Raw genomic sequence first — 22,435 nt, 5'->3', positions numbered from 1 at the left:
AACAGCAGTGGGACTTCCTACCATTTTGGTTTCTACTGTCCTTTTGTTTGATATAAAAGCTCTGAGGCTTTCTGTTGGGCAGACAATGCCCAGAGTCTGCAAACTCAACTCTTGACGCACCTACAGTTTCCCACCTCAATGATAAGCTGACAATATTTCCTTTGGCCAGTCAAATTAACATGCTGTGCAGATTGTGCTAATTTCAAATCTAGATTTTTACAAAAGCTGCATTTACACACAAACGCCAAATCAGGTCTCACTTTATGAAATCTTTGCCAAGAGTTGAAAATCAGATTGTGCTGCTTTCAGTCCAATCATGGACTTAAAAGAAAATCTCTAAAGCAACAGCTTTCAGACAAAGCCAGCAATTTCATTGGAGCGTTTAAGTGTCTAGATGCTGTTTTAGAAGCTTTAAAACCCTAAAAGAAAAAAAATCTGTAAGAAACAGAAAATAGTGCTTTTTTGGCCACATATTTTGTCAAATTAAAAGATATTTTAGACTGAGTTATCTGCAGCTCTAATCTAAAAACATTAGTATTGGCCATCTAAAGCCTAAACTGGTAAGCCCCTAGTGTGCATGGAAAATGCACTTCAACTAGCACTGGTTTGCTAAACAATAACCTCCAAACTAAGAAACATGATCGTGTTATTTTGATTCTTGGAATGCAGAGCCCTTTAGTATCTGGGCAGTCAGAAAATTCTTCAAAAGACTGATCAACTTGAATTCTACTACAAACATAAGTTCAGATGACTGACATACACTTTTCAAACTTTTAGCATGGCATCGTCTCTATTCATGGTAACATGACAAGCAGAGCTGCTTTTAAGCACAGTTACATTAAGCAGAGTAAAGACGTGTACTCATGGAGAAGAGTCATGTGGAAAAACACTCAAGTTCACTTCAAAACAAAACACAATGGATTAGCTTCCTTAATTAGACTGTGACTAGGTCTGGAACTTTTTACAGTATATAACAAACAAAACATCTGAAGGACTATAAACCAGGACTCTCAAATTGTATCTCCTTATACAGCATGTATGTGGACATCAATGAACTCATCCTTGCAACAAACAGTATACAAAAGTCTACATATAAGATGCTCACCTAAATCCACAGGTTCTAATGCTGTCTTAAGAAGAGGAGTCATTGTTGGAGCAGTATCCATACTGGTCCCTCGTGTTGCTTCCATACAGCCCCACTGCCAAGTGCAGGCTGTTTTAAGGCAGTTTTCTTTGGGTGATATCCATTAAGTGCATTAACATTATTGCTACTACAGAACAATACAATGGTCCTCAGTGGTGGAATGAATGCTCATTTAGTCTCAAATATAAACAATAATATACAGTATTCAATACTAGTGGTACATCAAAAGTTCATTGTTTAGTATGTGTGTGTGTAGGTATTTATGTGTGTGTGTGTTTGTACATTTAAGACACTGAATAGCAGTGAAAAAAAAATCCTGCTCTTAAAATCTTTCCTACTTTCCAGGTGAACTTCATGGGAAAAACAACTCTACAGTATTTCGGTCAATACATGTCCTTTGAGTGAGTCGGAGACTTCATAAGACATCTCAGATTGCGAGTGGGAAGAAGACAGAGCAAACACCATTCATCCAAATCTTCAAAAAACATTTAAATAACCTAGAAAGAGGAGTTGTTTTGTGTTTCCCAGAGCTTTGGAATTTCTTAATGTTCACATTATGGAATGCACAGTGCAATAAAACAACAGGGACGTCTGCCCTTTCTTTGTTTCGACAAAACCACAGTTGTCCATTTTGTGTCTTCATTTCCTCTCTTTACCTCGAGTTCTTTGTTTTCTTCTTTTAGTGGTTAAACTGCATGTAATGACATCATTAAAACAGACAATCTCTGTGTCTTTTTTTCTTTCTTTATGATGTGGCCACTTCTTATTGTTTTGCATTTTATCCATCAGGTGTAAGCGTGTATGCTTTCACCTGATGTCAGAGGTTCATTCAGCCATCAGCCATTTTGCATCCTGTTCAGTTGGCGTCAGACTTGGGAAGCAAAATGGCACAGGAGAGAGGAATTTATTATCCAAAGTCTCCTCCCTCTGAACCCTGATGTTGGTCCTGAAGTTAAGGCAAAGTTAAGGCAACAAAACAGCTGCTGGTACATAGTGCTTCAAGAAGAATCAGAGCCGCACTCTGCATCTGAATTCTGTCTGTGTCTGAAAGGTTTGTGGTCACAGAGCTGTTGTACTTCTGACTTCTGAACACACACAAAATCCAATGTCAGTCAGGAGACATGAAAAGTCTATTAGAAAAACATCTTGTATTGCTCTTTGGTGAGGTCTCAGAAGGTTTCCCAGCTGCAGGTAGTGCTGCTGGCTTCAGATGAATGGTTACCAGCATTGAGGCGCTCATGCGGCAGGTTTGTAGAGGTTCAGCATTGTGTGTTGGTGTATGTACGTGTGTGTGAATAAGGCAGATGGGTGGGGCTCAGTGGCATTACAAAAAAAGTCCCCTTCATGGTCGTTAACAGCGCAGGAGATCCAAGGCTACAGGTGGGGCCAAATTCCTGAAAGTGAGTTCTGTGAGGTGATTGGTCAGATTTTTCTACATGGAGTCACTGTCATGCTCCATCGGCTCGGCAGGAAGGCTGGAGAAAAGGGTGAAAGAAAAGCAGACATTAGGGGAGAGTTGGTGAGAGTGTGAAAGTTTGATTTTTATCTTTGCATGGTTGCATGAACGTATGTGTGACTGAATGTGTGTGAGGTACCTCTTGTTGGAAAGAACTCCCACAGAAAGTGAAGCCAGAGCATTGACAGCATCTGTTTCCTCGCAGTCTCTTCTCTGAGCAGCCAGGTAGGACAGACCCACTGATCCGCTGTAAGCCTTCACACTCTGCCAGTACTGACCTGCAACACATACGTACAATTACAGGTTACTGGTGTTGTCACGCTAACACCACATGCTTAATACTATTCTGATCAAAGTATCATATCCAGAGGCCCCATGTGTTGATTACAATAGTATAAAAGGTGGAAGAGGAGGAGAAGAATGGACAAAACATGTAGTGGACTTTCACATGATTAAATAAAATAACAAAAATATATTAATGAATAAGTGAATACACTTTTTGCTGCTCACTTTGTATCTGTATGACAGTCTGCAGGGAGCGGACTGCGTTAGCGTTAGGCTTCTGGAGTAGGACTTCTTCTGGCAGTGGGTCCTACAGGACAGAGAGGCAACCATCAAAACATAATCACATCATTTCAATTGTTACCTGTTTGGTTAAAAAGTGACTGAAGAGATACAGTAAACAGTGCTCAGCTTTAAACAGTGAACATCATGAAATACTTAATTTATAAATAAGTAATTTCTTGTCTATAAAATATATACACTTCTTGAATCAATGTAAAAATGCACATTTTCTACAGTAGTTAGTATACAACATATTATGGGTTCCATAATTATAGTAAGTACATTAACTGTGTCTTAGAAGTTTCCCTGACTTCCCCTCATGCCTGGCCTTTCAAAACCCCTGATATTCCACAAACCCTGTGAATTTCAGCACTAAGATAGATGTTTTCCTCATCTGTTGGTTAAACAGATGACCCTGAGGAAGACTAAAAGAATAAAAAAGAACTCCATTACCCAGCATGCCTCACCTGATTGCCCAGGAGTGCACTGACACAGGCTTCAGATGCGTCACAGATAGCTGTGAGGTCATGACCTCCCTCTAGGGCCAAAACCAGACGACCCCCTGCTAGAGACATCAGCTGGTGGGTCAGGAAGCTGAAACCTTTGGTAGACAAACACATACAGAAATGTCAAGATGAGATGTGAACCATGCAAAAGAAAATTAGAATAAAGCTAAGCAGGTAAGCTGCAATCATGATACAACTTACTGTAAGACTTACTGCACCAAAATGACTTTTACTATAATTTCCAATATTCTTTGAAAACAAATGCACAGTATATTTTTACCTTGTGGATCCTCCCACAGCACCATGCCAACTACTAATTACTATAATTATGGTTACATCAGTGATGCTCCGAGGTATGGTACTGTAGAAGGCACAACTCCTGCGTTTTGGTCCATGCTTGACAGGAGCTGTAATAATCTATTAATATCTCCAAATACCCACAGGACCACAAAATAAAGCTCTTATTGGCATCCCTTGCTAAACACCAGACGTTGAGCTAAAGACTGGAGGACAGCCTGTGCAGTCTGTGGTAGAGAGCCATGCTTACATTTGGCGGAGACCTTGTACCCTCCCAGAGGAGCGGGGTTGCCCTCGGCAGCATCAAAACCAGCTGACACCAGAACGACGTCCGGGGAGAACTCCTGAGCAATGGGCATCACCACAGTCCTGTAGGCACACACAAACACAAGCCACTGTAACTTAAAGGGACTGGGAGGAAATGTCTGTGTTGTTACAGTTCCTATTGGGTGCCAATAGAGATTAAAAGAAGTCATATTTTAAAGGATAACACCAGTGTGTAATTGTAATTTCCCTGTTCACTATCAAAGGTAATAAAAACTTTGCTGTGTTTGCTACAGTCAGAAATATCTGTTAGTCTGATCTCCTGTTTGGTATATGCACCCATGTATACATTTCAGGCATTTCACATACAGGAGGGTTAATTCACAGCAGAAATCTCAGTGATCATTTATGAAATCTGAACTCTGAGATTTAAAAAAAAAAAAAAAAAATCAATGTCATGCCAGTGTTCCTACCATTCCACCCTCCAGAGAGGTTTGACATACAGTTCTGACCATCTATTTCAAAGCCATAAAAATGCACAAAATGCAGTAACGCAACTTGGATCAACTGTCAAAAAACACTTAACCTAACCCTACTATAACACTGGAAAAAGTGTTTATATTGTTGTAATGACTTCCCCACTGAGACATCACTAAGGACAGTCACATTTAATTACGCACATGCACCAGGGTGTTAAAACAGCAGAAGTAAATGATGGCATGGCAGAAAGCATTTGTGTTGCATATGACAGAGAAGATGGAAGAGAGATAAAAAAAAAAAAAACACATTCTAACAGTGAAATCTGAACCTGATAGACCACAACAGTACACCTCAACACACTGTCCCAGTAATGATATTGTACTCTAACAACCAGAGTTGTCTTAAAGCATAATAAGTCACTGAAGAATAGAGACTTTAACAAGTCATCTCATCACATGCTCATGAGGGTTGTCCCTAGTCAGTAAAAAGTAGCTGTTTTAACGTCAAAGTGGGCATTTCCAAACTGGGGAGTAGCCCGGATGACAAATATTTATGATTAAATCTAAAAAAAGTGAAACCAAAGTTTGTCTGATCCCAGACTCTTGTTTCTCTGTTGGAGAAGCTGCAGAGCCTCAAGTAAGACAAGTCTGCTTGACAAAGCCGTATTGTTTAGTCAACTATTGAAGCTGCTCAGTGTTGTTTGTGGACTTTAAGCAGATGAAAGTTTTCTTAATGCTATTCTTATTAAGAAAGAGAGCATTGCTGTCCTGAAGGCGGGGAGAGGCTCGACTCTGCAGCTCGATGCTGTCGGTGGAGTTCAAAGCCAGAGTGTGTGAGTCTGTTTCCCATTAGAGGCTTGTCACTCTCCTCACGTCATTGACAACACAGAGAAAAGAGGAAAAACAGTCCATCTGGGATCCATTTACCTTCATTATTCTGCCTGGGGACTTTGGAGACCTCCCTCCCTCCCTTTTGTACACACACACACACACACACACACATACACACACATATACAAACACATACTGCTGTCATGACTGCGTGCAGATGGACAACATGAGCTCATAGACAAAAATGAGGACAGAGATAAAACACACCAACACATTCCAGCATGAGTATATACATACAAATACACAACACAAAGACAAAAACAACAGAATGTTGATGATGAATTTTCATGCACATACAGATGCAAACACACAAGCGGAAATAATTTTACTTTGTCCTCTTTTTATAATGCTGTATGTTGTATGTTGGGGGTGTCTTACCTAATGATTCATTAAATAAAGTCAATTCATAAAGCAGACCTAAACTTTATCATATTCACGTGGATATGAAGCAGAGCACGCACACACTCCTCACTCATCCCCACACATAACCGCAAAAACCAACCGCACCTCCCCTGTAGACCCATTAAAGCTGCCACGCTCCCCCCAGAGAATGTAACTACAGACAAACTAATGGAAAGATGGAGGCAGGGAGGGAGGGTGGAGAAGAGAAGGGGACGCTTATTAAAGATCAATCAAAGGAGGAGAGGAAGAGGGAGAATGTGTGTGTGGGGTGATGGGGCTTGGGCTGGGGGTGATGGAAAAGAAGGGGGGTGAGAATGAAGGATAAGGTGAAAATGCAACAAAGCTCCCCCTCTGAAGTTGAAGCACTCACAAACTTAAACCCATAAAATGTATTCCATTAAATTGCTTTTACATTTAGTTTTTCACCCACAGACCGTTCAGCATTTGCAAACTTTATTCATTTACAGGGGAGGTGGATGGCGTGTAAGTGGTGGGTGGGAAGTGGGGGCCTTTTAGATTTCGACTCCATATGAAAGGAATAATGCTCTTTATGAGTTGTTAAGGCAACAGGCCTCCCCATTAGGGCCTAAAATGAGATTATGTGGACCTATGGTAAAATAATGATAATTATTATTAGCTGGGTCCACCTTTGTTGCATGTCATCCCACCTCTCTCACTAACACATTTCCTGTCATATGTCTCACTCTCTACCATCCAACTAAAGGCTCAAAGTGCCCGCCAAAGACATGACTTGTCATTAATTCTGAATTCTTCTCCAGTATAAAAAGGCACCACATTGCACTGGTAAGAAGTGTGAGTTTACACTGCAACTCAAGTTTCACCTGGAATCTGTGATCCAAACTTAAATCACATCCTAAGGTCCTGAGATGAGTATTGTTTTCTGTAACTGAGCAAACAATTATCTGAACTGTTTTGATGTGGTGAACTCTCGCCATCTGAAGCTCCAAGCAGATTGAACTTCTATTAGGTCCAGATCTGAATACTAAGCCATACGATTGTCATTATGTAATAATAATGATAATTTGAATCAGTTTGTCATTCCCATTGAACTTGAAGGAGCATGTCCCTTCAATTCTTCCTAGATTTGATCACTTTGGAGACTGGTTAAACTCTATGTTGTCATTAAATACTTTTCATAACAGATTCTGTTTTAAATTTGAAAAAAAAAAATCAAACTCTGGAAGGCACAAAAGTCCCTCTCAGTATAACAAAAACTTCACAACATCCAAAACATTAGGGAGGTCACTCACCATGAAAACAGAACACTGAAGCCAGCATTACCTAGTTCATTGTGCTCATAATTTTCTGTTCTGCTGTTAAGGAACAAACAGGGTGGGGCAAATTCAAACCTAAATTATGAGCAAATGAATCTGAAAACACGATATAATGAATTCAAAGCTGCATTAAATGCTTTCCTTCCTCCAGACTAATAAAAACATTGGGTGCATGACATTATCTTACAATGATTGTAAATGACTTTGTGTATTATTGGAGGTACACAGTAATGACAGGAACTAAATGCACTGAAGCAGATGTTTGCTGAGGGTGCTGCCCTATTTTGTCATTACACTCTTATGATTATGGCCCACCAACCATACATGTTTCAACACATGTGTTATTGGACAAGAACTGTATATAAACACATGTATGCTTGTGTGCATGTGTGCAGTTTCCCCCTTTATGTCTGCGAGTTTGTCACTGTGCCCCTTTTCCAGTAACCATGCGGTTGCCACAGTTTTCCTTGGTGTTGGATGCACCAGACAACCAGAAGGCCCACACTACTGAAACTTTATTGGTGCCAACCACCCACCGATGACAATTATCCAACCCACGAGCAGGAAGTAACCGTCGACATTCTGTCAAACATAAGACCTGGAGAGCATTTACTGTAAAGCATCAAAAGTTATTGGAAACAGAGAGCGCCAGACACATGCTCTCCAAATGACAGGGATTATTAATTACGTCAGAGGCGATGTGAAGCCTCTGATCAGCTTAAGTGTGTTTGTTGTGGTTCAGTGTGAAGGAAGTGAGAGAAAGTGTCTGATTACAACTCCACCAGAGTTCCTGATCCTGATCAACAAAAACTGGAGTAGTGGTGGCAGCAAAACAGTGGACACAATTTATTTAGACTTTTTTTGATGTTAGCTCACATCCAAGACATGAATTAAAAACAGCTATTGTTACCACATTTAGAACATGCTAAAACAAACACCAAACACATCAAAAATGTGACTGATGAATGCAGTTCCATCCATTATGAGAAAGAACTGCAGATCGCGTGACCCCACATAAGATATAATGGCATTATAATTCTAATCATTGTGTTGTAGTGTTTAAAAAGAGCAGTTAGTTGGTTCTACCTAAATGCAGCGAGGTACTCGGCATCTCCCATGGGTGGGTCCAGTCCTCCCGTCCACGCCACATTCACATTGAAGCCCTCACCTGCTCCAGAGCCGACCTAAAACCAAAAATTCATTTAGAAATGATCTCATTCATGTTGCACTATCACTCAGTAAAGATATGCAGTTTCACTGTCATATGTCAGGCTCTGACACGTCACCCACCTCAGCTGGCGACCCACTGCCAGGGAAGAAGTTCCCGTCATCATAGCGATGAAGTGAGATGTAGAGAATGCTGGGGTCGCTGTAGAAAATTTCCTGGGTCCCGTTACCGTGGTGAACATCCTAGCAACAGGATGGGGGTAGATATAGGAATACTATATGTGCAGTGGTGTAACCACAGGATTTAAATTCACTTCTGAGTATCATAGATGTGCTTTGAGTACATTCATGAGTATTTTCATCTATATAAACAACAGCAGTGAAAATACCAGCTTGAGGCCAGAGTTGACAAGCTGTCTCTTACCCAGTCAACAATGAGGATCTTGCTGACGCTGAGCTTGTGTTGGAGTTGCTTGGCAGCTATGGCCACTGAATTGAAGTAACAGAAACCCCTGTAGAGACAGCCAGAGTGGATATAAGTTAAATTACAGTTTAGAATAACATTATAACTTTGGCTCATTTCTTTGACACCATTCTTTTTTTGAATTGAGTTCTGGTTGTGTGTAGTGTGTGTGTGGCTTGTTTTCATGTTGCACTCACTATTCTTCATAAAAGTATCTGTTAATGTATATGTCAAAAATGGAAAACCATACAGTCGTACTTGACTGTTCTCAGGATAAATGAGAAGATGAGTAGAACAAGCACCAGTAAAAAAAGAAAAACTACATACACACACAAAAAAAAAACACAAAAAAGTATTAATCTTCCTTATTTTGTACCTTTGTCTCTCTGTCACTTCATAAATATCCCCCACAAAGCTGCTGACAGTGCAGCAAGAACAGGAAAACTGACTGTGGTCAGGCTGAGCATGTGACACACGTACACACACACACACACACACACACACACACACACACACACACACACACACACACACACTTACATTGGATTGGAGGGGTCTGCGTGGTGCCCTGGCGGTCTGACCACAGCAAAGCCGTTCTGTGTAGAGAAATGTGTTATTAATTAGTGTGTCACTGGATATGAAGCACTTCTGGTGTAAAATCTCACAGTTTTTAATAATGTAAGGAATTGTTTTGGCACACAAATAAAGAATATTACCCACCACCAAAACTCACGACAGTATGGGAAAAAGTTATCACTTAATTGTTTGACAGGTCCCTTAACACACTAAATCCAAGATCAGTGTTTCCTGATGATTTTAAAGGTTTGTTCACATCAGTACTGCTTGCAATGACAACAGGCTTCAATTATGATCAGTTGAGAAATGCAAAATAATTGTTGTTTATAAGTCACAATATTTAAGATACATTTGCATTTTATAGAGAAAAGTTTTTTAAAAACTGACTTATTATGGCTTTAAATCCAGTATAAATGTTTCAGTCACATGAAATATGTTCTCTGTCTTATGCCTTCATATGTGACATAGCATTCAGCATTCATATGTGCCTTTTTCACGGAAGATATTTTGACATGTCATAAAATTAAAGATTAAATTAAAGAATTCAGTTTAGCTGTTTTGGTTTCAGGGTCCTGGAATTGCACTTGCTGTCACACTGTCATAGCTTACTGGCACACTCAAACACAATGGAGTCATCATTAATGTTATTAACAACACCTGTGCTTTTCCTAACATGTCAAGTCAAAATGTCTGCTGTGAGAAAGGTCTATTCTATAAGTTCAATATATTCTCAACTATACTTCTTTATCACCCCCTGTGAGTAAAACTCAAAGCATGAGGTCAAACATTTCATGAAGACAGAAGATCAAATGTACAAGTTCTAACAATATAAAGATGTGTTAGTTTATTTAGTATACGTGCTCTCCCTACAATATGTTAAGCCAAAACAAAGCTTTGCTGAAGCAGAGTGGTTGTACTGTGGTTGCTGTGTAGTGTAGTGGTTGTATACTACTGTACCACTGCTGTGTATAGACGGAGCCTCAGGGTTGTGTTTATTGTTTTTCATTTTCATTCTCTGCCTGCCTGCCCTGTTTTACACAACCTTTTTTTTGTAGGGTATAACTGTTTGGATTGTGGTTGCCAGCAATGAATACTTTTTGCCAATTGTATACTTACAGAATATTTAACCCTCAGAGACCCGTGGGGGTGTCTGCGATCTCAGCTGACATTACTGTTTTTCAGAGGCTGTAACAAATGATATCAACCCATAAAACTGCTGCAACAACTGATGAGCTGTAATTGAGCCGGGGAATGACCATCATATACTTCCATCATAATGTTCTAAGCCCTTTGAATAGGCACCTAACCAAAACACAATGTTTACTACAGATTTATGACTAAAAAAACTTGACAAACAGTGCTGAGCTGCATCTCAAATTAATCTTCAGGTTCCCAGCTTTCAGATGATGTACACCATTTCTATGTGACATATACTGTTACCTGCTATTTCCCCCTAAAGATCCCCTGCCGCCCCCCTAAAAAACACAAAAATGGCTCTATGGTCGGTCTCTAAGGGTTAACCACTATAAATAAAAAAAGAAACAAATTATGTTTATCCCAGACCCATCATTGTGAGGAGGAAAAGGAACATTTAGGCCATGATGTGACAGGAAAGCTCTTCTCTGAAACCCATTGGACTTTGAAGTGGGTTGGTCGCTCCTTAAAGCAGGGTGAGGCATGCTCCTTTTCCGGATGTATGTGGAAGTTCATGTTTCTCTCTGATCCTGTTAGTTGACATACATGAACAAAAGGCTGCCAGTGGTGGATAAAAACTCCCAAATTACCTCACAATAACTTTGTGTTCCAAAAGTTGTTTTTGGTCCACGATCCAGTGACTGAAAAACACTTTGTGTGCAGGAGTATAACGGTAAATCTGTAATTTTTATATCTGCCAAACCATCTGCTTTTTCCAACTTCTGACATAGTAAATGTCCATTTAGTCTACATGTGTTTTTCATGATTAAAACAATATCATAACCGTTTAAATTTGTATTGCATTGTGGCATTCCTTGCCTCCACTTCATCCATTCATCATCACTTATATACTCTCTGTACAGTCATATACAAGTATGTGGCGAGGTTTGACATAAATGTTTTTGAGAGCATTTAATCAGAAAACCAAGTTTTAATTTGAATTTGATGAATTTTCTGCATCACTCCAACACTCGCTGAAGGCAATGCAAGGTGAGTGACTCAAACAAGAAATTGCTACAGAAATGTAATGAAGTCTTGGATGTAAGGCAACAAATTTTTTCCACAACCAATCAGACAGATTGACAGAATCACTTCTGGGTTTCTCACCTTTAGTTCACCCTTGGCCACTCTGACGGCCAGCTCAACGACGCTGCCTGCTGCCATGCGTGACGCTGTGGAGGTGTGCGATTCATTCCAGATGGTGTCATTATCAACCTGCCAATCAACAGACAAATGATTAAGCCCACTAAATGACAGAATAAAAAAAATCTTATCCATATGTGTGGACCTATTTATAATACCTGCTGTTGAATGAATCCTGACTATGTCTAAAATCCCTTTGAATCGATGAAAGAAAACTTTCTCTAAGAAATGAATGACCCAATGTACAACTGTGACTTAAAACGTATGCTTTACTCCCCTGTTTCGAGGCCAGAGCCATATTTGCTGGTAATTTTCTTTTCCGTTCAGTTTTTTCTCTTCTCTGTTTGTTCACAAACTGGCATTACTGTCCATCTGGCTTGGACAGTGAAATCCAAGGCATTTCTTTTATCCCTGGTCATGGACATGTTGTTCTCATTAGTCTGACTTGCCATGGTTCGACACGGACTGTCAGGCAAACGTTAGTACTGAGCCAAGCCAACTCTCTTTTCCTCTTTAATATCCTGTCTTTCTTTCTGTCTTTCTTTCTTGTAATTTTCTTTGCTTGTCTTTGCTGCTTTTATTTGAAACAATATTGTCTTTCATCAACGCAGTGATTATGTTATATCGTATAGCTTTCATTAAGACCTCTGGAGAATTATGATCTAAAATAGAGTTGTTTGTGCGTGTGTGTCTTTTCTCTTACCCCTACACCCCCGCATGGTAACATCACAAACATCCTTTGAGAGAGGATTCCTGAGGAAACAGAGACATGATCATACATATTTATAAATTCATTCAATTAAAGATTTCAGGTTGTTATTCTTTTCAAAATATTTTTTTTTTATGATAACACAGCTAATAAAAAGAAAAGGCATAAGCTGGCCTGACATGAGTATTTATGGTATGAGAAAATTGTATTGATGATGATGTATCCAGTATGCTATGTATCACCATTACATGTTTGCAATTTCTTTTTAACTTAATTAACATAGCTCAAAAATATTATAATTGAAAAGCAAATGTTCATGATATAGTTTGAGCTCTGAATTGGACATCTGGAACACTGGTTTTAGTGGTCGTGATCATATTTGCTCTGCAGAGAAAACATCTTTCATGTTCACTATTAGTTTATTTGAATTTGTCTTGAAACTACATACTACAAACTACATAAATTTGAATTTACAAATCTATTAGTCTGAGGTGTAACATACCGGCCAGTTTGCGGTTGTCCAGTTTGAGTCTGTTGAGCGGGTTGGTGCCGTAGAGCAACACATGACGTTCTGTATGGACTGATTGTAGCTCCTCCAGAGTGGCTTTACGACCACGAATACTCTGTATGAACACAAAATTTTAATTCTAATTTCCCATCTCCAATACTAGATGCTGTAGAAAGAGACAATACACATCTGGAAGCCCAGAGGATCAAGAATTTGACGTATCACGTGGAGGCATATAGATAATGAATAATCTGTAATTAATGGTAGCAGAGCCTGCAGAGTCACTGCTCCAACAGAAACTCATTTACCTGTAAACTCAATCTTTCTATTTTAAGATCACACTTTTCTAGGTAGGATGACATGTGATTCAAATAGCCTTTATTAAAATTCAACTCACTTTCTACACAAATTAGCACATCCTCAACATTATTGATACCAGACTAGCCTAATCAGTGTGTGTGCATGTTTCCTTTGTGTGTCTCATGTCATTACCTCACACTGCCCCCTCAGGCCTCTCTCCTGTAGTCGGGACCAGATGCTCTGTATCCTCCCAGCATGCTCTGGGTGACTGCTGTTGTCTCCACATGTGCACTGGTGCTTCAGCATCTGAGAATCATACACCAGCCCTGCACACACACACACACACACACAAAAGAATTGACCTCAGGTTCCAGTTGCATCAGGAGACTGACTTTTCTTTTTCACATCTTGTTCAATGTTGGTTTTATTGCCACGTCTTCCACTTTTTTAATTATGTTCAAAAACAATCAGAAAGACACGTTTATATGCTATATTAAGCTAGACAAAGACATTTATTCATTTGGGGTTTAAGGACATGGACAAGGAATCTACAGCACCTCTTGAACTTTCCCAGAAGAGGAGCACAAGTCAGCCTGTGCTTGCAATTATAAAGGTTCAACCACTCACAGATACCATTAGTTAAGGCATAATTAAGACTATTTTGGTCTGCATTTTTAAGATCTCTACTAGGTGAAGAGTTTCCTTATGGTCTGATATTTACCTCTGCTGGTCAGTGCATCATGCTAGATGATGAGAATTAGTTGAATTATTTATACCTACCAATCATAATACTGTATGAGCGTGTCTGACTCACCAGTGGTGAAGCGTGGTTTGCTGCTGGTGTCCTGTCCCGTCAGACTGAGGGGTTTCTCAGGCAGAGTGAGAGATGTTGAAGCTGGGGATGACTGTGTACGTGACAGGGGGCGATGGACACCCAGACCGCTACCAACTCCGCCACTTCCTCCGCCACGTAACATGGGCACTGCCAGGGTCTCCATCTGTCGATGCAGCTGCTGTAGCTGCTTCTGCTGTTCCCATAGCAACGACTAAAGAAAGATGAAACATAGTCAAGTATTAGATATAACTGGAGGTACACAGAATACAAAAGTTAGTAAGGGAAAGGCAGGTACAGAACAGAAACTGCAGAAACCCAAAGATTTTATTCCAGAACCACAGAAAATATTGTTAGCTGGATGGTCTTCATTTCAAAAAATTGTTGACTATTTTAACTACTGTTTTCAGAAAAGTTTTATTTGGCCCCTCTTATCTGACCTGTATCACCTAGAGTAATCTGAATCTTTTATGACTCAAATTTTTTTTGGTGTATCATTTTTTTGACACATTATTCATAGCAACATATAAACCACACAAAAAAATCAATACTCAAAACCAACTTAAACATACACACACACACACAACAGGGGAGAGGGATATAAGTAAGATATAAGTAAGAAAAGTTCATCTTAGCCACGTGTCAAGGACACAAAAGCACATAACAGTACAAATCGTCCATATGTGACTGTTAATTACAGCCCAACAAAAATAGGAGTATAAAAAAAAAACACAAAGAAAACAGAAAAAGACAAAAACCCAATTTATACATATAAATACGGTCAAACTGAGTCCAGATATTGCAAAAAGGGACCCCATGATTATTCCCATTTAAGTTGGCCTTTTAAATTCTTTAATCGCAGTTTCTCCATTTGGATAATCAAAACAAGTTCATGCAACCAGTTTCTAAAGCATGTTTCTAAAGACTGGAAGACACAGTTGGCGTCTTCCAGTCTTTGAGAATAAGGTTTTTATTTTGCTAGTACTATGCCCATCAATAAAACTGTTTGAATGTGTGAAGGGAGAGTTTAAGAGTCCTCGGAGTATCCAAAGAGAGCCAAGTCCCTGTCAAGAGAGAGTCCTGTGGTAAACCCCAGAAAAAGAAAAAAATTCTTGACTAGAATGAATGAATTAGTGGACAGTCCCAAAATAACTGCAACAATGTACCATCATTCGATTTACACTTATCACAGATTAGAGACACAGAGGGATAAAATTTATGTAACATGACCTTAGAGTAATGAAAATGGTGAATCACTTTGAACTGAATTAACCTATGTCTGCTGTTTATTGAACAGCTATGAATATGAGAAAGTGCAGTCCTCCATATTTTATCAGGCAACACAGCATTGATTTCCCTCTCCCAAGCTCTCTTAATATAGTTGACAGACACAGAGTCCTTAGAAAAAACTAACAAATTTAATTATAGGCTTCTTACTCTCTGGCAAAAGAAAAGGAATCCCAAGAGTACGTCTCTCACAAGTGGACTCAAAATGGGGGAAGTTTTCCCTCACAAAATGCCTGAGTTGCATCTAATCTAAAAGATTAGAGTGAGGTAGATTGTACTTCAAGCTTAATTGACCAAAAGATGCAAACTTATTGTCTAAATTGAAGTCCTTTATGCGCTTAAGCCCTTTCACACACCATGTAGCAAACATGTTATCCAGCAATGCTTGAGTAAAGGCGTGTTTGTGGCAAAATGGTATATATATGGAAATACTAGAGACTTTGTAGATATATTTAGTTTGAGTAAGAATCTTCAGTGAATTTCTGACAACAAAATTGTGACTTACTGACTTAATAGCAGATGCATGATTTGTAAAAAGTAAGGAGGACAGTGTGGCATATAGTTTTATTAAGGACATAATCTCTAATTTTAGCCACATGGGGGCAGAATTGAGTGACTAATGGTCTGGAGAACCCCACTGCCAGTATTAGTTGCCCAATAGTAAATTAAAAATACTATATTTTAAATACTGGAAGACCCAGACTTCAATCCAGAGTGGGCCTAAATAGATTTTTAGATAATCTGTGTTTTTACAACCCCAAACAAATTAAAAAATGATTGACTCTAGCTTCTTAAAAAAGTCAGCTGAGATCAATTTCGAAGATTTTGAAAAAGATATAAAAACTTTGGTAGAGATACCATCTTAATGGCATTTACTCTGCCCATCATAGATAGAGGCAAAGTCCAGTATTCTATGCTACATTTTAGTTTATCAATGCCTTCTGACAAATTTAATTTAAGGATTTTTTGAGATTTTAAGTCATAAATATGTGATATAATCCTGAACAAACTTAACAGGGCAATCCTGTAAAACTGTATTTTCTCCAATAAAATAGGTTCACTTTTAGCCCAATTTGTCCTGTAACCAAAAATTTTACTGAATGATTTAATATATTGTAAAAGATAAGATAAGAACTTCAGGATTTATTAAGGTCACAAGTATATCATCTGCGTATTGTGAAACAAGACATTCTGATGTAGAAGCTGTAATATGCTTGATGAGGATGACGTCTTATCCCAATTGCCAAAGGTTCTAGTGCTATATTAAATAACAAAGGAGATGGGCAATCTCCCTGTCTCACTTCCCAATATAGACTAAATGGCTCTGATGAGATTTTATTTGTTATGTTAGAGAATTTAGGAGAGTAGGAGATAAAGAATTTCAATCCAGTCCAAAAAAATCTTACCAAATCCAAATGTCCTCAAAGTTTCAAATAAAAATGGCCATTCAATAGATTCAAAGGCTTTCTGGGCATCCAATGTCTGGACAGCTGTTTGAGTGTTTTTACCCCAGTCAGAATGCAATATATTTAACGAGTGACGCACATTAAAAAAGGAAAGCCAGCCTGGGATAAAGCCTGCTTGATCTGGGTGGATAAGTGTTGCTACATGTTTACTTAATCTAGTGGCCAATACTTTTGTTAAAATTTGTGATCAAAATTGAGCAAGGAAATGGGCCTATAATTGGCAGGATCCACGGGATGTTTTCCCTTTTTCAATAACAGACATGCATTTGCTTTGTAAAGAGAAGGTGGAAGTGTTTTTCTTGCAATTGAGTCATTAATCATTCTGAGTAAGAAAGGTGTTAAAAGCTCATGAAACGCTTGGTAGAACTCAGCTCCAAACCCATCTGGTCCAGGACATTTACCTGTGGGGAATAAATCAGCAACAGAAAACATTCTTTCCAGAGAATGCAGATTACTCTCATTTAGATGTGGCAAAGCAAAAGAACTAAAGAACTGACAGTAATCTTTCTCTGCTGCTGTGGAAGAAGAGGTATAAAGACCGGAGTAAAATTCTTTATAACAACTGTTAATATCTTGATGATCTGTAAGTATTTGTCCGGTTTTGGACTGTATTTTAAGGATAGCAGTCTTTGTCAGCTCACCTTTAAGTTGTCTTGATAATAATTTTTGAGGTTTGAGTTATATTCAGATTTACATTTCAGAATCTTGTTATAGTCAGACTGTAGTAGAGATATCTTATGTATTTGTTCTCTATGAATAATATCTTGTTCAATTTCTTTCAGTCTTTTAGATTTAGCTTTTTTCCTTGAGGTCTCATAAGAAATAAAAAATCCTCTCATAGTAACTTTAGTAAGTGTTTCCCAGAGAGTAGAGTCTGAAACTTCTCCACTGTCATTGATCTCTAAAAATTCTCTGAGACTTTTGTTCATGTACTCCTTAAAACCTGGTGATAATAGTAGTACGGGGTTAAATTTTACGTTATATTTTGGTTTGGGAAAGGAAGACTGTAGCTGCAGAGTGACGGGACTATGATCAAAGATCAATATACTGCGATTATGTGTGTTGCTAATATTGGAGACTGAACCGGCCTCCACTACAAAGCAGTCAATTCTAGTATATGACTGGTGCACATGAGAGTAAAATGAATATTCCTTTTTGTCAGGGTGTTATATTCTCCAAATATCTACCATATTTCTAGATTTAATCAGATTATTTCATGTTTGAACAGAATTAATTATTGGAAGAGATTTAGAGGATGATCTGATGACAAAGATAAGGATGATAAAGATGAATCCAAATAGCAATTAAAATTGCCACCAATAAAGATATTGGCGGATCTATCATCTAGGAGTAATTCAAAACTTTACAAAAAAACATAGGGTCATTGGAATTTGGGCCATATATGTTCAACATAGTGATCGAAAATGAATTAATATAACAAGAAATTAAAATAATATTTTATCCACTACATTAAAACACATGAGGGTGGCAAAATATTAGGGAGCAATTTTCAATATAGTGAACTCCAGTACACCACCACCACCAACTACGACCTCAATAATAAACAGAGTAGAATTATCACCTTTCTGACAATGTCAACAAAAACTGAAAATGTATACACTTCGTAAAAGTAGAATTTATGGCAGAGCTGTTGTATTGGATTGCATTAGATTACACAGGTGGCCAGTAAGTGTAAATCTCCCATTAGGATCTATAATCTTGGACCTAAGTAGAAATGGAATAGTATTACGAAACAGGATTACTATACCCCTTGCTAGAGCTGTAATCTATTGACTCTGTTAATATTAATTATACTAATATGAATCTGGGGGTCATTTTTGACTCTGATCAGTTTACTCAGACCATTCAATTCTGTTTCCTCCACCTGCACTGCCTATCCTGAGCTGACCTTGAGAACACCATTCATGCCATTGCTTCCTCTACATTTGATCTTAATTTCCGGTGCTGTTGCCTTTTGACCATGAAGCCATTTCCCATCTCCAGCTAGTTCAGAATGCATTTCCCAGGAGCTTAGCTTTCTCACTAACATGCAGAGGCTACCTCTCACTCACTCTGGCCTAATCACACTGGCCAGTGAGATTCAGAATGGATCATATTGCCGAACAGTGAGTGAAAATTTTTCTTAAAGAGTAATAGCTCAGCTTACATGCTCCCTGTCATCATAACAAGAGACTGACGTAACCGCTTTGATGTAATGAGTAGATGTCAAACCACACCAGCATGCAACGAGAACTAGAATGATGTGTGGATATGTTAGGCTGCCATCTACAGGACTGTTGAATGAAGAACAGTTACATGGTTTTCTTCCATCTATCTACCTGCTCTCTGTGTGTTTGTATCTCATGTGTTAAAGTGTATTATATTTTCCAACCTGGTTGAGTATGAGTGCATGTTGCAGGTTGATTTGCTCTTCGTGACTCTTGGATGCTGTTGGCTCCGCCTCCCTCAGAGACTCTGCCCTCCCTCTGCTCTGATAGGCCGGCTCTGAAGGCGATGTCCCGCCACCATCCTCTGAGTCCATATCCTCAGAGGGGATCTGATGCAGTCTGGGCTTCTCACTGGACTTGGACATTAGCTGCACATGTACACATACACACACTTGGTATAAACAAGTTGGTAAAAATATGCATTCAGACAAATATACAAGTGTGTTTGCGTTTAAACATTCACATGAAGACATGATAAATACAAACAAACACTGAAATGGTCAATTAAACCTTTTGTACTAGAATTTGGTTCAGTTAATTCACAATTTAAACTTTATCAAACCATGCTGAAGTGGAATTAAGTGGATTAAATGGACTTAGATGAGGGGAGTATGGTGATCAGTCTTGTCTGAGTGTTCTCTGTGTTCAATTATTCAAACTGTTGTGTCCACAACCAAGATTGCAGCTGTGAGATTGTCATGGCTCTCAATCTGAAGGACTGCTACAAAATTCTCTTCATACCAGCAAGTAATTTCACAATCACTCGTTATCTTCTAAAAGTCTTATATGAGCAAATAACATTAATTAATTTGCTGCCAAGGTTGTCTCCTGTGTTGAGTCACTTCCACAGTAAGTAATTTCAAAGGTTATAACACTTTTACCATGACGGTAGCTTGAAGAGTTTACAGCCTGCAGCTTTCAGTCTGACCTGATGCAAGTGTAGAATATGGTGGTGATAACGAGAGTCCACTATTTCACTTGCAGACCCAGTAAATTCAAGTTCAAAAGTCCATGAGAAGAATGCATTTGCTGATCATTTTAATGAATACAAATCAGAGTGAGTGCATTCACTTCCTCATACCTTGCCCAGATGTGTCTGCTGTTTGAGCCTCTCTAGTAGTTGTGTGTTGTGCTGTTGTTGGAGGAAATGTGCGTGAAGGGTCCGGGGGTTCTGAGGGAGGGGCTCCGAGCGTGTTCTGCTCAGGGGCTTGTGAGGGTGAGAGCCTCCTGGAGACAGGTGGTCTAACTGAGGGGCAAACTGCAGTGGGACGGAGTCGAGGCCTGGAACTGGTGAGAGACAGAGAGATAGAGGGGCAGAAAAAAACAGCTAACATGAGAAGAAAACACACGATTGTTACTAAAGTGTCAACTTTGACCCTACTGGCTTCAAAACAATTTTAATTTGAATTCTTTGACCTTGTAACAGATAAGAATGTTAGTGTCCTTTACTGCATTTTTTAAAACATACTAATTTGTCAAAATGTGTATGTGACCACCATTGAGGTTTACTTGCAAAAAAGAAGAAAATATAATTATTCTAAATGTAACCACTGGGTGGTACTCTAACATTTCAGACTGAAATTAAAAGACCTACATAAAACCACTGCTTCCCCAATGGCTTCAAATTAATACATGTATTTGTGTCCATACAAGGCTGCGTGATTACATATTGAATGTGTGAGTTAAGAGCTTTGTGTATTTGTTCATGTGCATACAATCCTAGACTGAAATGTTAAAATAAAATGACTAATTCCTCATCAGCATTGCAACATCTCTAATTGTGGCACTTTTGTCCTCACATATGTGCACATTGTCCTGAGTGCGTATATGTATGTACATGTTTATATATGTGCGTGTGTCTCACCAGTGAGTAGTGGAGTGTGTACCAGTCCAGAAGGCTCCAGGATGATAACAGGAAGGTGAGGGTTCAGCTGCCCAGCCTGATCCTCTCTGCTCAGAGGGAGGAAGACCGGTGAGCCCCCGGCTGTAACCATGGGCACCTGGCCAACCTTCAGAGAGGACAGCTCTCCATCAGCCTGCACAATGATAGTGAAACAGCCTTATAGTTACTGTGCAGCCAACATGCCATCTGAACTTTTATCACAGCTAAATTTAAAAGGTCAACATAAAATAAGACAAGACATAACTAATCACAGTACATTTACTGAAGTAAACTAAATAACATGTCCAGGTGATGATCATAATATTTGTGTTCAAGAAGCCGGTTAAATTTCACTATACAGTACTTCAAAACCCACAAGTATCAGTGTCATAGTGAAACAGCATTCTAAGAGCACAGTGCTGCCTTTATTTGATGTATTTCTTGTTAAAAACTGAGTAGCGGGGAGGAGAGATTTCATTCATTTAATTTCATTGAGGTTTCCATGTCATGGAATGTTATGTGATTTTTTTGGTTAACTTTAACCCTGTATATACTATACAGTCACTGCTCTTTAATTCACTTAATCTCGTCTTGAGTCTATAAATCTTGTTGGTCAACAAAATATGTTCTATTAATATTTTCTAAAAGTGTGTCTTAAATGACGCAGAATATTATATCATTAGATGATCTGATCCCACTGCCAGTTTTTTCACGTTTTAGTAGGGAACACACATGATGTAAGAGTTGTTCTTGCAGTTCGGTGCTTACCCTGGCGTTGGCTGGTAGCCCCAGCGTGATGGTGGGCAAAGTGGAGGGACTCTGGATGGTGAAATTAGCTAGAGTGCCATCTCTGAGCAGCAGCTTCTGTGCCTGGAAATGCCAAAACATTATTAAACATTATCCAGAAATAACATATAATATTACTCATAACATAACATATAAACATTCATATTAAAATCTGAATTTAATTGTGTTAATAACAACACATCTTTCAAACCTGGACTCATAAAAACAGCTGTTTTTGCCATTACAACACAAGAGAGATAAGAGAAATCCCATTTAACATTTAAGACCAGTCTTGGTTATGTATCCCATGATTAAAACCTCTCCCTGATCTCTGCTTTGCTACAGATACACACATTTTCTCTGCTAAATGTTTAGTTTTTACAAATTGTAAAATCTACAATTTAAAAAAAAGAATCGATAGTGATCTAAGATAATGTAATCTACTTAAAGCTGAGCTGTTGTGACATTGGGGAATCATGAGTCAGACATCCACAGCAGGTGTGACAGAGGTTCCTTTGTTCTGACTTTCAGTGATTAAATGAATTATGTATAAACAGCTGACACACACTCAGTGCCCCCATGCTCTTGTGTTGTTG

At 38.8% G+C, this 22,435-nt stretch overlaps 1 protein-coding gene across 3 annotated transcripts in view; it reads right to left on the bottom strand.

The window, feature by feature from the left end:
• Positions 1–1,850: 1,850 nt before the first annotated feature.
• Positions 1,851–22,435, bottom strand: part of hdac7a (histone deacetylase 7a) — a 69,527-nt gene continuing 48,942 nt past the window's right edge. For all 3 annotated transcript variants that reach the window (XM_042409352.1, XM_042409350.1, XM_042409351.1), the window contains 18 exons: positions 21,822–21,923; positions 21,036–21,207; positions 20,253–20,458; positions 19,336–19,539; positions 14,173–14,404; positions 13,551–13,684; positions 13,053–13,173; positions 12,545–12,594; positions 11,806–11,913; positions 9,469–9,524; positions 8,890–8,977; positions 8,589–8,708; positions 8,385–8,482; positions 4,218–4,336; positions 3,632–3,765; positions 3,111–3,192; positions 2,740–2,878; positions 1,851–2,619 (listed from right to left, as the gene is read on the bottom strand). In XM_042409352.1, coding sequence (XP_042265286.1) covers positions 2,577–2,619; positions 2,740–2,878; positions 3,111–3,192; positions 3,632–3,765; positions 4,218–4,336; positions 8,385–8,482; positions 8,589–8,708; positions 8,890–8,977; positions 9,469–9,524; positions 11,806–11,913; positions 12,545–12,594; positions 13,053–13,173; positions 13,551–13,684; positions 14,173–14,404; positions 19,336–19,539; positions 20,253–20,458; positions 21,036–21,207; positions 21,822–21,923 — 2,208 coding nt within the window. In that variant the 3' untranslated portion in view covers positions 1,851–2,576. The remainder of the gene's footprint in view (positions 2,620–2,739; positions 2,879–3,110; positions 3,193–3,631; positions 3,766–4,217; positions 4,337–8,384; positions 8,483–8,588; positions 8,709–8,889; positions 8,978–9,468; positions 9,525–11,805; positions 11,914–12,544; positions 12,595–13,052; positions 13,174–13,550; positions 13,685–14,172; positions 14,405–19,335; positions 19,540–20,252; positions 20,459–21,035; positions 21,208–21,821; positions 21,924–22,435) is intronic.

This window comes from Thunnus maccoyii, chromosome 4 (genome assembly GCF_910596095.1).
Source record: "Thunnus maccoyii chromosome 4, fThuMac1.1, whole genome shotgun sequence".
Taxonomy (NCBI): domain Eukaryota; kingdom Metazoa; phylum Chordata; class Actinopteri; order Scombriformes; family Scombridae; genus Thunnus; species Thunnus maccoyii.
This window is presented reverse-complemented; position numbering and strand designations above follow the sequence as displayed.